Below are 15,987 nucleotides of genomic sequence, written 5' to 3' on the forward strand. Positions count from 1 at the left end.
GATGGTCTGTATGAACCAATCAGTAGAGTCAGGTTTTTTTTCTTCAGACCAATCCTCTTTGTTTTCCTTGACTTCCTGTGCTGGCAGAGACCTCTAGCTAGAAAGAAGTGATTATGATAGAGTCCTTTGTCTTATTCCTGAGCTAAAGGAAACACTTTTAAGCATTTACCATTAAATATTTTTATTTTTTTTTTTAGGTTTTATGGAGCAAACCTTTATCAATCTGATGAAGTTCACTTCTATTCTTATAAGACTTTCATTTCTTATCCTGAATGGATATTGGATTTTATCATGCTGGCAGAAAGGAAGTCCTTTTCATTAAGCCTTTTAAATAAGTTTTATTTCTCTTTCTTTAGCAAAGAAGTTTGTGATCCTGATATTGGTGGCAAGATTGTAATGTGTCCTCAGTGTGACAAGATTTGTCCATTCTGGAAACTGAATATTACTTGTGAGTCCTCAAAGGTAATTTTTGTTATTTCAAATATTTAAACTTAACAAAGCAACTTTTTTTCCTTCTACTAGGTCATTTTTGTATTGCGTACAAATTATATCATTTTTTCCTTCTGAGGAATCCGAAAGGTGTTTTTCAACTAAGCTTCCAAAAATTCTGAAGGTAGTGTTGCAATGCATGTGTTTATTCCTCTTGCTCACTTTGTACAAATGATAAATTGAGATCAGAAAGCTTATCTAAAATCTCATGGAGAGTCAGTGACGAAATGGTGGAATTGAACCTATTTGGGTATTTCAAGTAATCAAAGCAAAGATCTCAAGCCCAGCTTATTTTATGAACACTTCATAATAGGTTTACTATTAAAAGTGTTTTCCTTAATTGAAGCAAGAGGAAACCTGTTATTTATTCTTATTAAACCTGAAATTTGTATGAGTGAAAGTTGTGCTTTTCCCCATTGAAGTATTCTGAAACTGTGCTTAGTCTAAATATGACCAGCAGGGTCTTTAAAAATCCATCTGTATTCATAAATGTACATAGGAAAGTTATGTCAGGTTCTTTCCTTGTCTTTCCTATTCCTACCCCCTTCCCTTTCCTTCATTCCTCTTTGTTTAATGCCACTATCCTATACATCCACAAGACTGGGGCCCTAAAAAGAACAAATAAAAACTAAATTTAAAAAATCTATAAATAGGGGCTAGAGATGTGGCTCAAGCCGTAACACGATCGCCTAGCATGTACGGGGCACTGAGTTCGATCCTAAGCACCACATAAAAATAAAGATGTTGTGTCCACCGAAAAAACTAAATAAATATTAAAAAATTCTCTCTCTCTAAAAAAAAATCTATAAATATATATAGGGAAGGTTTCGCATATATGTAATAAAAGGTGTCTCAAAACATTTTACAAAATACATCTAGCCCACCTGATATATGCAGATGGGTTTTTTTGTTGTTTTTTTTTTTTTTTTTTGTACCTGGGATTGAACCCAGGAACACTTAACCACTGAGCTACACACATCCCCAGTCCATTTTTGTATTTTATTTAGAGACAAGGCCTCACTGAGTTGCTTAGGGCCTTGCTAAGTTGCTGAGGGTGGCAATCCTCAAAACTTACAATCCTCCTGCCTCAGTTGCTAGGATTACAGGTGTGTGCTTGCAGATGCTCTTGACCTCTTAAAATCCAGCAGGTTTAGGGCAAGCATTGAGACTGGAGGGAGCTTATCACAGAACAGTCTGGAAACTCCACAGCAGGAAGAAAGATGGCCAGCTTACTTCATAGCACCTTCCTGACAATTTTTGTGATCTCTCTGTCCCCTCGTCCTGCCATGACGGTTTTGGAATCATTACATGGCTTCAGAACATTCTGACCTACCCGATATCAGCTTGATTATACCACTATATTGCTATTGCAGTGAGGCCACTTTATATTTTATACTTTTGAAAATTCTTATGCTGAAATTATTACTTTTGACATACACAAAAGCCCTGTCAGATAGACAGAATAGTTGTTGTCTACATTTTATAGAGTAAAACACTGAGAATCTGAGAGATTCAGCAATCTGCTTAAGATCACTGGCAAAGCCAGAAACTGAAAGCAGATCTACATTTCTTGCCAATACTGTGTTCCTCCCTAGCTGACAATGGTACCTTACAGGCACTTACTCTCAAAGTTGGATTTATATTAAAAAATTATTTCACCACTTAGTTAAGATAATTGCAGGGCATTGACAACATTTAGATTTTTATGCTTAATTATGAATTAAAGTAGATTTAATTGCACATAGCCCTGCCCATTTAAAAAAAAATCACAAAATAAAAGACTTGAAGTTAGTGAGATCTGCTTTCCAGTGATATTGACTCATAAACTAAAGGTCACTATTCAACATAAATCCTGAGTTCCTGGATTTAAAGCAAATGCCAGTGACAATCAATACCAGAGGGAAATTATGCTCCACAAAACTATAGGTGGAAAGTCCACTTTCCCTCAGAAGTTCTCTCCCTCACACTCCCCTTCTCTATTCTTCTCTCATTTCTTCTGCTCCACCTACCCATCCTTAGCACATGACTGTCAAGTGTCTCTGTGTACATTATCCATTCATTGTTTTGATAAAAAATGGGTCTATTCCAATTTCACTTTCCTAAAGGGTCCCTTGAATCTTGCCAGAATGATTTATGAAGGGAAGGAAACATTAAAAAGAATATGAATTAAAGGATGAGATGGAAATTTTTGTTAATGCAGTAATTTCTTCCTTCATACATTTATTTATGCATAAATTTCTACCTCTTTTCAAAAGAGATAGTCACTAATTGATATGTATGCCAAAAGGGTTAACAAATTTAAAATTGTAATAAAAATCAGGACCAAGGAAATGAGGAAACAACGATGTGAATGGTGGGGATTAATAACTGTGATGCTGCTTTTACTGACTGGTCATTGAATAAGGGCCTTGGCTTTATGGCAGATAAAAGAAAATCATGGTCAGTTCTAATATTTTGTTCTTAGAAATACAATATTATAAAATTTTGATTTTTGTTTCTCTGCAGGAAGAAAGAATAACAAATGATCTTATGTTTAAGATTCTGATTTGTTTCCTCTTTCAAAATTGTCACACCTTCATACATGACTCTTATCTTTCCTGCTCCATTTGACTCAAAGAGTATGCTGGCTTAGGGCTGCTCTAGTAGCCACCTTGCCCTCTCTGTGTTTAAAGCAAATGCCTTTAAACACAAATGCTAAGCAAGGCTTCTTACCAAGAAAGCCCCTTGCTTACTTTCTCCTCTACTTTCTGCTTTCATATGGCTGATGGGACACAGAGCAAAAAAGCCAAATATCTTATTCTTCCTCCTGAGTCCTTGATTCTCACACAAGGGGCAAGATGGTAACTTCATCCAGGCCTATATCTCTCTCTCTGAGGTGCAAAGCATGCCCCTCGCCTTGAGCTAGCAGCTAGGGTTATCTTGGCAGTCTTCCTAGCTGCTCCTCTTGTTTTTCCTCTACCACTGGTAGATGTGTTTCCATGGACATTTTCCTAGAGTAAGGTTGAGGATTCACCTAGCCACCTCATTCTGGAAGGGCTTTTTCCTTCCAGAGTAGGTAGGCAGAGGTATCAGAGCAAGCAGGGTAGTATCTAATAGAGCCTTACATTGCTTCCTAAAACAGGAGTATTGTTGGACAGAATCTGCAATCACAACATTATAACATGCAGAACTAGTTTCCACAGGACTTAACAATAATTTGCAATAAAGGATAAAACAGCATTAAAAGACAACTTGGAAAAAATGTTTCCATAAGAGTCAAAGCTAAAAGATTTAAAATATGTAATTTATGAAATCTCTAAACTAGAGAAGTAGGTGGAGAACATTATTCCTCAATGCAGTCATGCATTTATTAGTCCTTTCTTCCTGAAGCTGGATTTTTGAGAAAAATAATTGTTGAGACAATTTAGAATTGTGCTTTTTGATCAGGGACTATGTGGATGATCAAGGGAACATCTATGGGCTTTGGAAACCAGATGATTGAGAAGGTAGTTGGGTGTATATTCTTTCAAGAAAATAACATAACTAATGTTTTTACATACATAAGTTTATCACTTCACATGTGTATAAAGGGTAACCAGAAAAAATTACCTAAAACAAAGTAGACTAGAAGCAGCTTTGAATTTTCTTGGGTATTTGAAGCTTTTTTTTTTTTTCTTAAACATCTAGCTTCTTTTTCTATTCAGTTCCCATTTTTACTTTACTTTTCATCTGATCTATTGTGAAGTAGATATAACATAAGCTTGTCACTTTTCCATTATTTTATGGATTTTTTAAAATATTTATTTTTTAGTTGCAACTGGGCACAATACCTTTATTTATATGTGGTGTTGAGGATCGAACCCAGGGCCCCACACGTGCTCAGCTTTACCGCTGAGCCACAACCCCAGCCCCTATTTTATGGATTTTTCTAAAGAAATATAAAAAAAAATGCTCACTAGGAAAAATTTAGTAACCAACTAAAAATTTTCCAGGAAGTCATAAAGGAAGATAGGCTATTTATAAACTAACAAAGAGATAAATTTAGCAGAACTAGTGACCCTAGTCGTCTTTGGCCAGATATGTTATTTATCACTGATGATCAGAATACTCATTGCAATGTTAGCAAACACACCCGTGTATCTATTATCCCAGTGAATGTGTCAGCCAAGTAGAAAAACCATCCTTGGGTTTGAGGGAGCAGAGCTCCCCTGGAGGAAATCCATCTCTGAATAAACCTCAGCTTTGTACTTCTTTTGAACAAGAAAATCAGGAATTCATGAACTTACCATCTGAGGAGGGTGAGATGATGATAAGATGCAAATCATAAAGCTAAGATTTGCTTAGAGGGTATTGTTTTCTTAGATCCACCATTCTACTTCCTCACATTCACTATGACAGCTCATATAGAGAGGCCATTTTTCAAGGCTGAAGGAGGCTTCAAACAGCGTAGAGTCTTAGCAGCTACACCTGTTTCTTTATCGCAATGTGGAAAGATTCCATTGGAAAATGCACTCAGGTTAATATCGCAAAAGGCATTTGCTTTTAAAAGAATGAGAAATTCTACCCATGTGTATATAGTTCACATGGTAATTGTTAAACTAGGGATTAGTTTTAGAAAGAACTTCAGAATGCAGTATCTACAAGACTATGTGTTTACTGAATTCCAATAAGTGAAAAACTTGATTCATTGTATGTTATATATTTTCCAGAAATTGTGCATCTTTGACAGTTTTGGAACCCTGGTCTTTGCAGTATTTATGGGAGTTTGGGGTAAGTTATTTTCATTTCTATGCACAAAATTAATAGTATTATACAGTTCTACATAGGTCATCAAATTACCCACTTTTATGATCATTTATTGCCAAACTTCAGCGCCCATAAGAACTTCATTTATACGTCTGCCCTTGGTTAGTTAGGTTTTACTATTTAAAAAAAAAAACAACTTCAAAATACAGTGGCTTAAAACAACAAACCTTATTTCTCATTTTATGATTTCTCACAATATGTAAATCAGCTGGAAGGTTCTTTAGGCTCATCTGATCTCTGCAGTGAGCTCGTGGCTCCCTTGGGGGTAGATGGTCTTGTAATTACAAACCTGGTTTGGTCTTTCAGGCTCATCTGGGAAGGCTTTGCTCTGTTCCACAAGGTCTCTCATCCTCAAATAGACAAACCCCAGATTCTTCACATAATTTCAGTGTTCCAGAGAAAAGAAAGACAGAACAAGCCCCAATACACAGGCATTTTTAAGTCTATAGTTGCATCAAATTTGCTAATGTCCATCAGAAAAAGCAAGTCCTATGGCCAAGCCATCATCCATGTGGGAGAACTAACCCTTCCCATGCCTCTTATTAAACTAGAAATTAGTTTAACATGGGGCTCATATTTCGCTGGAACCCATTATAGATTGAGTATTCCTTATTCAAAGTGTTTGGGACTAGAAGTATTTCAGGGTGCAGAGATTTTTTAATTTTTTTTTTTCAGATTTTTGAATGGTTACACAGATTTTAGCAGAAGAACATCCCTAATCCAAAAATCTGAAATCCAAAATGCTCCACAATCTGAAGTGTTTTTGAGCATGTCAGTGCTCAAAAAGTTTCAGATTTTGGAGCCTTTCAGATTTCAGGTTTTCTAATTGGAGATGCCAGCCTGTATTGCAACAGCCCCCATGCTATGACTCATCTAATATTTTTTTTTAAATTTTTTATTGTTGGTTGTTCAAAACATTACATAGTTCTTGATATATCATATTTCACGCTTTGATTCAAGTGGGTTATGAGCTCCCATTTTTACCCCATATACAGATTGCAGAATCACATCAGTTACACATCCATTGATTTACATATTGCCATACTAGTGTCTGTTGTGTTCTGCTGCCTTTCCTATCCTCTACTATCCCCCCTCCCCTCCCCTCCCCTCCCCTCTTCTCTCTGTCCCCTCTACTGACATTCATTTGTCCCCCTTGTATTATTTTTCCCTTTCCCGTCACTTCCTCTTGTATGTACTTTTGTATAACTCTGAGGGTCTCCTTCCATTTCCATGCAATTTCCCTTCTCTCTCCCTTTCCCTCCCACCTCTCATCCCTGTTTAATGTTAATCTTCTCATGCTCTTCGACCCTACTCTGTTCTTAGTTACTCTCCTTACATTGCTGGTGGGACTGCAAAGTGGTGCAGCCAATTTGGAAAGCAGTATGGAGATTTCTTGGAAAGCTGGGAATGGAGCCACCATTTGACCCAGCTATTCCCCTTCTCGGTCTATTCCCTAAAGACCTAAAAAGAGCATGCTACAGGGACACTGCTACATCGATGTTCATAGCAGCACAATTCACAATAGCAAGACTGTGGAACCAACCTAGATGCCCTTCAATAGATGAATGGATAAAAAAAATGTGGCATTTATACACAATGGAGTATTACTCTGCATTAAAAAATGACAAAATCATAGAATTTACAGGGAAATGGATGGCATTAGAGCAGATTATGCTAAGTGAAGCTAGCCAATCCCTAAAAAACAAATGCCAAATGTCTTCTTTGATATAAGGAGAGTAACTAAGATCATCTAATATTTTCTTGGGGTGGGAAGTAGGGGTAAGGAGGAAGCAGCAACACTAGGTTTATGGGTACAATTTCTTCCTTTTCTATATGCATGAATATTTAATAAGTACTACTCTTATAATAATAACAACAAATGCCATGTAATAAGTAGAATAGATATATAATCCTATGGAATGTAAGTCTGATGTAGGAATTTGAACACTGTTATTTTTTTTCTTGTATAGCATCATTAATGAGGCAATTATTTTCTTTAAATGCAGATTTTTAAATGTTTGATGTAAATGTTCTAACATAGAAGGAAAAAAATCCCATTTTCAAAGATAAGTGCATTTCCAGCTTCATTGTATAAGTCAAGGGACCCAGAGAGTTCAGTTTATAGAAGGTGGGGGAAGGAACTGAACCACGTCTTTTAAGAGAAGGACATGTCACTACATGCAGCTCACAGAAACAGTGATTGACAGGTGTCCTCAGCAGTATGTCTCTTTGACAGTAGTTGTGCCTTTGAAGGGTCACCAAATGGCCAGTTCTTTGTACACTTTTTGGAGATGTTAGTTGCTGCACTTTGCTAAAGTGAACTGTGCTGTGGCCAAACTTCTCCAATGAGTGACACTGTCATTCAACTTTTAGCATGTTTTCGCTAGAGTCCACACTCTGGCAAATATTTGACACAGAAGCGTAAAGAGCAAATTCATGTGTTAGTATCCTCCTTACCCCTCCATTGTAAGACACATTTTTCCCCCCGAAAGGAATTTAGGTGCTAAACACCTAAACCTGAAATCCAAAATGCTCTAAAATCTGCAGTGTTCTTGACTGTGCACTTAACTCTTGTCTTGGCCGTAGTCTCAGCACTGATTTATATCCTGTCAGATTCCAACACATCTGTTGATGTCTGTATACTAATGGATGCTGATCGCCCCAATTAAAGATGACATTTTATATTAAGCAAAAAAAAAAATTAATGTTCACACTGGAAAGACAAAGCTCAAATTTCTTAGCTAACCTTCTTCCTTTTCCTGATCATTAACTGCACCATGTTTACAGAATTGCCTTATGCATTGGGCTGCTGAATTTATCTCATCTGATTTTAGAATGCCGAAAGCGTTTCAGCACTTCTCACAGCATCATGTGTATATCTTTAAGGATATGTATGTATGATGGACTCTTTATTTTAAGTGCTTTATGTTGCTTTCCTTGTTACTTCTGCCTTATGAGAGCTACTGCTGTGAACCTCGTTATAGAATCTGAAATTGCAGAACTGAATAGGCGGGAGGCTTATGTGAAGTTATTCATATCATCACCATCATATTCCTCATAGTATCTCTTTTGTGCCCAGATGCATATGGCACTTATTTTTCTCCTCTTTGGAAATTACAAAAGTTGAGGGTAGAAAACCTTTTATAAGCAATGTACTACAAATCATATACTTATCTGAAAAATGTTCACCCTTTCAAGCCAAACCAGCCCAACAAATCACGCTGATCATGGAGCCCTGAACACTACCCATGGCAGAAGTAATGGTGCTGAACACCTCCCATCCTGCCTGTTCCTTGTTGCTTCTGACCTGCTTCTTGGTTCTCCTTGGCTCAGACTAGTGGCTGCATGACTGTCGTTTTTAATTTTTACACTTGAGGGCTTTTAAATGGGGCCTCGTAATTTCCAGAAAAACACTGGACACCTGGATCAATAAGGATCCAGGGAATCAGGAAGCCTACCTAGCTGTACTTGGGGATGACGAAATAGCTGGCGCAACTGTCGGTTTCAGACTGTACTGCTCCTGCAGGCCCATAGTAGCAAAATAACACAGCTCCTGCCACCCCTGCCTCTGCTTCATTCAACTGGGTTTTTTTTGTTTGTTTGTTTGTTTTTGGTAACAGGGATTGAACCCAGGGGTGCTTAACCACTGAGAAATCCAGCCCTTTGTTTATATCTTAGAGACAGGATCTGGCTGAGTTGCTTAAGGTCTAAGTTACTGAGGCTGGCTTTGAACTTGCGATCCTCCCGCCTCAGCCTCCTGAGCCACTGGTATTACAGGTCTATACCACCACACCGCTTGGTTTCTGATTTCAGCGATTCAGATGCATCTGATTAGCATCTTCAAAGTCACTTCCAGAATCCTAGCTTTAAAAGTCTAAAAATGTAATTTTTAATCTTCTGACCTTAAAGTTAGGAACATGCGATAAAGACTGAGCAAGCTAATCTGCCTTTAAGCTTTTGTGAGTAACAAGGTCTGAATAATTTGAAGACCTCTTAAGATATCCTGGACCTTCCTTCAGCAGCAAACTATTATAGCAACCAGAACCCTCCCATCGACCCGAGCATCTCTCTTGTCCTTATACATTGAAGGACGTGACACCACCAATGCTAGATTACCCGAACCCCTCTTTTGTGGACAGGTGTCTGCTTCATCTAATGTATGTTTCTTTAGATGAACTAAAATCATGACTAAAAGGAAAACCTGTTTTTGATTCCCAAGACCCAGACAATCTTCCCTCTTATTATATGTTGGTTCAAGAATTTTTAACTGTCTCATTAACTAGAGCCTCCTGGCGGTGTGGGTTTGCCATGCAGGGCTCCCTTTTGGAGTTCTACTAGTTATTTTATTGCAGAGAGAGAGAACAGAAGATGCAGAACAGGAAATCCTGTCTGGGACACAAGGCATTGTGGGTCAGCACTGATATGGCCCAGTAGTACTCCAAAGTACCGAGTGAGTGTACTGAGTGACCAGTACCTTCCACAGACCCCAGAGACTCCTAGGCTGCAAGTGAAATGAGGAACCAAAACTCCCTTGAAGGGTTTGCCTTCAAGTTGGGAATTTGCTAACAACTCATCATTTTTTGCCAAACTTGCTGACATTGCATCTTAATCACTTAGTAGACAGAATGGCTTCTAAAGTTCAGGATTTAGTAAACCTCAGCCTTTGTGTCCCTTATACATAAGTTCATGCAGGAGGGAAAAGAGCATCCACTATTCTCTTCTTACTTTTGAAAAGAATTGCTTGTGTGTTTTTTAAATGAGAAAATCTAAGTTTATTTTCACGAATCATCTCCTGTTCTTACTATTGCTAGATGGACACTGCATAAATGACAGGATTTTTAAAGATGAAGAAAATGACACTCAAGCAAATTACCTGAGGCCCCATAGACAGAAAATGATAACAAAGAGCTCTGCAAATAATTTGGATCATTGACAAAATACAGTGTATATTAACAAATTTGTACAAGCTTTTAGAAAGACACAGAAATCTTTATTTTAATTGAATTAGTTGCATTATGTTTGGAGCTATGAAAAATGGGTGACTTAATGTTGAATCTATATTCTTGGCTATACCTCATCTGACATAGATACAGCCCCTTCTTTCTATAACAGGAATTTTAAAAAATAGTCTTCCAGTATAATTTTAATAAGTTTATGAAATCAGTACCAGTTTGTTTAATTTATGCCTATAGATGCCTTGGTGCCATATTAGTTTTCCATTTCTATAACAAAATGTCTGATGCTGGATAAAGTATAAAGAAAAGAGGTTTATTTAGTTCACAGTTTTACATATTCAAGAGCACAGCACTAACATCTGCTTGGCTTTGGTGAGGTCACCTTGGCTGTGTCACCAGATCAATCTCTCCCTTCCTCAATGCTTCTGCTATGATGCCATCTACCATGTGAAACAAAACCAATGTTGCTCTTTTATAACAACCCACTCTCTTGGCAACTACATGGAGTCCCATGGAAATTACTTAATTCCTCCCAAGGACAGGAGTCACATGCCCTCATTACTTCCTACTAGGCTCTATCTGTTGAAGGTCCCACCACCTCCCAACATCACCACACTGAGGACCAAGCTTCTGGCACTCAAACCAAAGAAAGTGCCAGAGTGCAACAGGATTTTGGTGTCCTTAATCACAATTCTCTTTAAACCAATAGTTATATTCAAAGAATATGTCTGTAGTCTGCAGGAAACACCATATGCCCTCTCCTGTCTCACATTCTGTCTACCCTGGACTTGGCCCAGCATCCAGGTGCTAAGAACTGACTATGACTCTCCAGAAAACTGTCAGATTCTCCATGGTATGTTCTTCGTCTCAGGTTACCCAGGCTTCTTGCTGGGTACATGGTGGACTGGAGGGCCCAAGTAGAATGGCAGAACAGAGAGTGGTGGAATATGGACAGCTGTGCAGAGAGGGGAGCAGTGGGCATCAACTGGGTGCTCTGACTGGATGGTTCTGCAATGGTGGGATGCCTCCAGTGTTCAGAATTATTTCCTTCAGTTTATTCATTTAGTGCATTCATCTGTTAAGTGCCTACTGGACGCTAGTACTTCTGATGTGAACAAAATCCCTGCCCTAATGAAGGTGACATTCTCATGGAGATGAAATATAGTAAATCTAGAAGCAGATTTGAATGTCAGAAGAGGGGTTGACATAAGGAATTAAGTGTGCCTTTTTTGAGAGAATGTACCTGATCACTGAAATGATTTCATAGTTGTGGTTTGGGGACAGAGTTGAAAGAACTTCGGGAGTGGAGGTATATGCAATGGTAGCAGAATACTTGGGTCAATTAAAGCAGGGGTCTTCTGTTTGATGGAGGAGATGAGTGTTTACTAGGAAATGCAGAGGGTAGGGGGCTTTAGTAAGTGGAAGGCATATGTCATGCTGCTTCATATGTGGCCCATGGAGCGTTGGCTCAGTGGCAGTTCATATCTCCCAACAGGGGTCTCTTTGGGGCATCTCTCTCACCTGAGGCCAGCTTGGGTCAGGTGGGCAGCAAGACCAACCAGTCACAGCTCCATCTACCTAAAAACCTTTAAGGGCATTAGGTAATTATCCCCATGACAAAGAGGTGGATACTCACCTCATTTCCTCCTGAACAGGGAACAAGGGCACAGTACCTGGGAAGCTTCTCCGTGATGGAGCCATTGTTTTTTACACCGACACTCAACAAATTTGAGCCCGATTCCAACTCAAGGTTATTTCTACTCTAACTTGGAAAGTAGGAGTCAAAAAACACTGTTGTGAAGTGTTTCAGTTGTCTTTACCATGGAGAACACAGAGTTGTGCTCCTCACAGCCACATCCCAAGACTTCCTCCTGCATCTCAGGCTGCAGGACTGCATTCCAGCCTCTTCACCCTCCCCTCCAGTGGTTCTCAACCCAGCCTGCTTGTTAGAGTTTACACACAGGATACACATTCTCTCCCTCTCTTTCCCTCCCTCCCTCACTATTCTTAGGCCCCATTCCAGACCAGTTAAGTCAGAATCTCAGGGTTGGGGTACCTGGGCTTCATATTTTTTTTTTTAAACAAGCTCCCCAAATGCTTCTCATGTGCAGCCAGGGTGAGAATCACCACTCAATGTACACCTCATTTAGTGATTCCATCCACTCAGAGTCAGGCTGCAATTGACACTCAAAAAACAAGATTCCTGATTCCACCCAGATCTTCCCCTACATTTTAGATTGGACATCTGCCTACTGGACTCTTCTCCAGAAGCAGCCCACAGACACCTGGTCATAACAGAACCAACTGTCTTCCTTCCAAGATTTGCTCCTCTCACTGCACTTGTGAAGTAGAATAAAAGATACTGCACAAGCCAGAAGCCTGGCTGGCATCCTTGACCTCTTCCTGCCCCTTCTCTCTGCCTGCCTCCTGTCGGCCTGCTCAGGATCCCTCAAATATGCCGCCTTATCATGTGCCTGCCAGCCAGTCTCCCTGCCTTCAGTTTCACTCTAGACCACCTTCTGTGTCTCTGTCCCTTTAGGTTCAGATCCCAACTCTTTCAGGTACACAGAGCCCTTTGAAATGCACCCCAGCAGTTCTCCCACCTGGCTGCCTACCTTTGGTGTCACACCCAACATTTAAAACCCGACCATTGGTCCTGGGATTCTGGCCTCATTGTCTTGTTTTTGTACTGGGATTTGAACCCAGGGGCCCTTTAGTACTATATCCCCAATCCTTTTTATTATTTTGAGAGCAGATCTCACTATGTTGCTGAAGGTCTTACTAAGTTGCTGAGGCTAGCCTTGAACTTGCTATCCTCCTGCTTCAACCTCACTAGGATTACAGGTGTGCTTCACCATGCCCAGCTCCTCCTTACCTTTTCATGTGCAGCTCCAGCTCCTTGATGGGAAGGGGCTTCAACTCTCCACCTACCACCACCTTCATCCACTCAGCTCAGTCATCCCAAGGCTCAATACAATGGTCCCTCTCCTAGAAAGGACAGATATTCTAACTGTACTCACCTTTGTCATGACCCTCTGAAGAGTCTACAGCACCTGTCACACCCATGCACCTAGAAGCTTCTTTAAGAGGGACTGTCTTGTTTCTCTTTATTCTCTGCAAATAGTCAACAATTGAAAAGTATTTGTGATTAGAACAGTGGTAATTTCAGAATTTCTGTACAGGAAGCACTTAAGGGTAGCAGTCAGAAAGGGCCAAGGAAATTTACCCTGAAACTGCATCTTCAATTGACATTTAATGTTTTTATTTAGTATTTTGAGTTACAAATTCTGAAAAATGATTCCGAAAAATTTGTTCATACTTATACAAAATTCAGAGAAAATTAGCTTTCCACATGGAAGAATATTATATTAACTTATTTGGAGAGCACTACACATTCCCTTCTCCCCCAACCTCATAGGAAGGGAGGAATCGAGAGAGAAAGGGATGTAGGAAAAAGCAGATTGAAGGATGGATCATGAACTGCTTTTGAATTACAATATTATTTGTGTTTTTAGTGGTCAATAAAGTGCTGGTATTAGAGCATTAGCAGCTGTCCTCCTAATACCTTTCCCATAAGCTAATCAGCTTCATAATTTGTGTAAATTATTGTTTTCTGTAAAAGAATTTTTTTTTTACTTTTAAATACCAGTATCACCTATAAATTATATTCTGTTTATAACAAAGTGTTATGGGTAACTAATATTATTCAGTATGGATTTCTTAAACATCACTCATCATCGAGGATCCACATGATCCTGTTCTCTTCCTTCATTAGTTACCTTATTTTTGGAGTTCTGGAAGCGGCGCCAGGCAGAACTTGAGTATGAATGGGACACTGTTGAGTTACAGCAGGAAGAACAACCCCGGCCAGAATACGAAGCACAGTGTACTCACGTGGTAATAAACGAGATTACCCAGGTAAGGGAGATGCCATTTAAATGCAGTTTAGTCTGTTTACTGCAGTGGCTATGCATTGAAATCACCTGAGGAGTTTTAAAAATATTGATGCCTGAGTTCTATCACCTCATATTCTGGCAGTACTTAGTACCCTGGGTGTGTTTTGGACATAGAGATTTTTTTTTTTTTTTTTTGAAGCTCCTATAATTGATTCTGATGCTCAGCCGGATGAAGATACTTGGAACAGTGAATATAGGGGACAAATATTGTCCTTTCTTTTGTAATAAAGTTTAAAATGCCAAAAGGAAATTAGACTGACAGATGTGTGACAGGAAAGGTGCTTTGGATTTGATAGTTGTTTCTCATTTTTTCACATGCACTTCATTATAATCCTTTATTCATCCTAACTTAGCCACCCCTTCATCTTGCACTAAGCCTTAGTTTCTACTCCACCTTCTGGTTGGGACATGCACAGAAAAAAGGATGAATGAGGAAGAGAAACATTTATTGAGGTTCAGCCACGTTCGGTCCCTTGCTAGGCATTTTATATCATTGGTGAGGTAGATTCGCTACTATCACTACTGCTGCAGAGATAAAAAATAAAACTATAGATCTCTCTGAATATATGCCAAAGCTCTTGGAAAGTGATTTTTGAGTCTTCTGCATTATTGCTTCTTTCCATCAACACAGGAAATTTAGAGCTGATTGTGCTTGCAGTCATCAGCATTAGGACAGTAGGTTCAGAATACAAATAGCTCTTGGGAAGAAAATGCTTTCACCAAGAGCAGCTGAGAACATCCAACTATAGATTTCATAAATTGAAACAGAGATTTACAGAATGTTGGCACTAAAAGGGACTGGAGGGAGCAGTTCAACCTCCTCATCTTATAAATGGGAAAAAAAATGAGGTTCAGTTATGAATAGAAGGTGACATTTGTCTCTTACAATGTAACAAGCTTCAAATAATCCCGGTTATGAATAGTTACTGCCGTTTACTAGAGAAGACGGGTCAAAGTATGTGTTGAAAGATTATATATTCAGAAAGGAAAGCTGATACTTAGACAAAATTAGATGTTCATAAAGTGGATGCTGAAAAATAAAACCTTTAGAGTATCAGCAAGATTGAAAAATACTAATGACAATGTGGTCATTTAAATCTATCAATTTTATATTTAAAATCACCAACAATATAACAAGTCAAATTTCCACTGAAATGTTGCTTGTTAAGAAATTGCAATTGAAACTTCTCTTTCCTTTATATTTCTTCCTCCTTTTATTTTTGTTGTCAGTGTATCCTGCACTGGTTTAGAGAGGCTATGGTCCAGTGGTGAAGTCTCAGGAATGAGACTGCCTGAATCCTGGCATGAACACAGCAACTTGCTAGTTGGGTGATCTGGGACAAATTACTTAACTTCTCTGTACCTAAGTTTCCTCATCTATAAAATGGGGATAATAGAGTTACTTCTGTATCACTGTGGTCAGAAGTAATTTGAGTTTGTGTGTAAAACCCACTTTAAATAGTATCTAGCACAGAGTGCACACCATGTGAGTATTTGCAGCTATTATTATACTGTTGGTGCTTTTATAATCCGGGTAAATCATGAGGAATATTGATTTCTTGTCTTAAGAATCTAAATTTATTCTTATCAAGTATAAAATGGAGAGTTTGCGACTGTGGCTCAGTGTAAAGCACTTACCTAGCACATGTGAGGCACCAGGTTCAATCCTCAGCACCACATAAAAATAAATAAGGGTATTGTGTCCATCTACAACTAAAAAAAAATTTTTTAAGTATAAAATGGAAGCTCTCTAAAAATTCTTCATATTAATATATAAAGCTCAACCTCAACCAAGAAACACT

At 38.7% G+C, this 15,987-nt stretch overlaps 1 protein-coding gene and 1 long non-coding RNA gene across 4 annotated transcripts in view; one reads left to right on the top strand and one right to left on the bottom strand.

Annotated features, from left to right (window-relative positions):
* The window catches only part of LOC124087165 (uncharacterized), a 43,985-nt gene extending 30,656 nt beyond the window's left edge, over positions 1–13,329 (bottom strand). Inside the window, exon 1 of the long non-coding RNA XR_006850008.2 lies at positions 13,105–13,329. This is a non-coding gene — a long non-coding RNA (uncharacterized LOC124087165). The remainder of the gene's footprint in view (positions 1–13,104) is intronic.
* The window catches only part of Ano6 (anoctamin 6), a 201,842-nt gene that overhangs the window by 144,939 nt on the left and 40,916 nt on the right, over positions 1–15,987 (top strand). For all 3 annotated transcript variants that reach the window (XM_046435890.2, XM_046435891.2, XM_046435892.2), the window contains 3 exons: positions 357–462; positions 5,178–5,238; positions 14,005–14,147. In XM_046435890.2, coding sequence (XP_046291846.1) covers positions 357–462; positions 5,178–5,238; positions 14,005–14,147 — 310 coding nt within the window. The remainder of the gene's footprint in view (positions 1–356; positions 463–5,177; positions 5,239–14,004; positions 14,148–15,987) is intronic.

Source organism: Marmota monax, unplaced genomic scaffold (assembly GCF_021218885.2).
Source record: "Marmota monax isolate L192 unplaced genomic scaffold, Marmota_monax_Labrador192_F-V1.1 WCK01_AAM20220418_F8-fsc00012, whole genome shotgun sequence".
NCBI lineage: Eukaryota > Metazoa > Chordata > Mammalia > Rodentia > Sciuridae > Marmota > Marmota monax.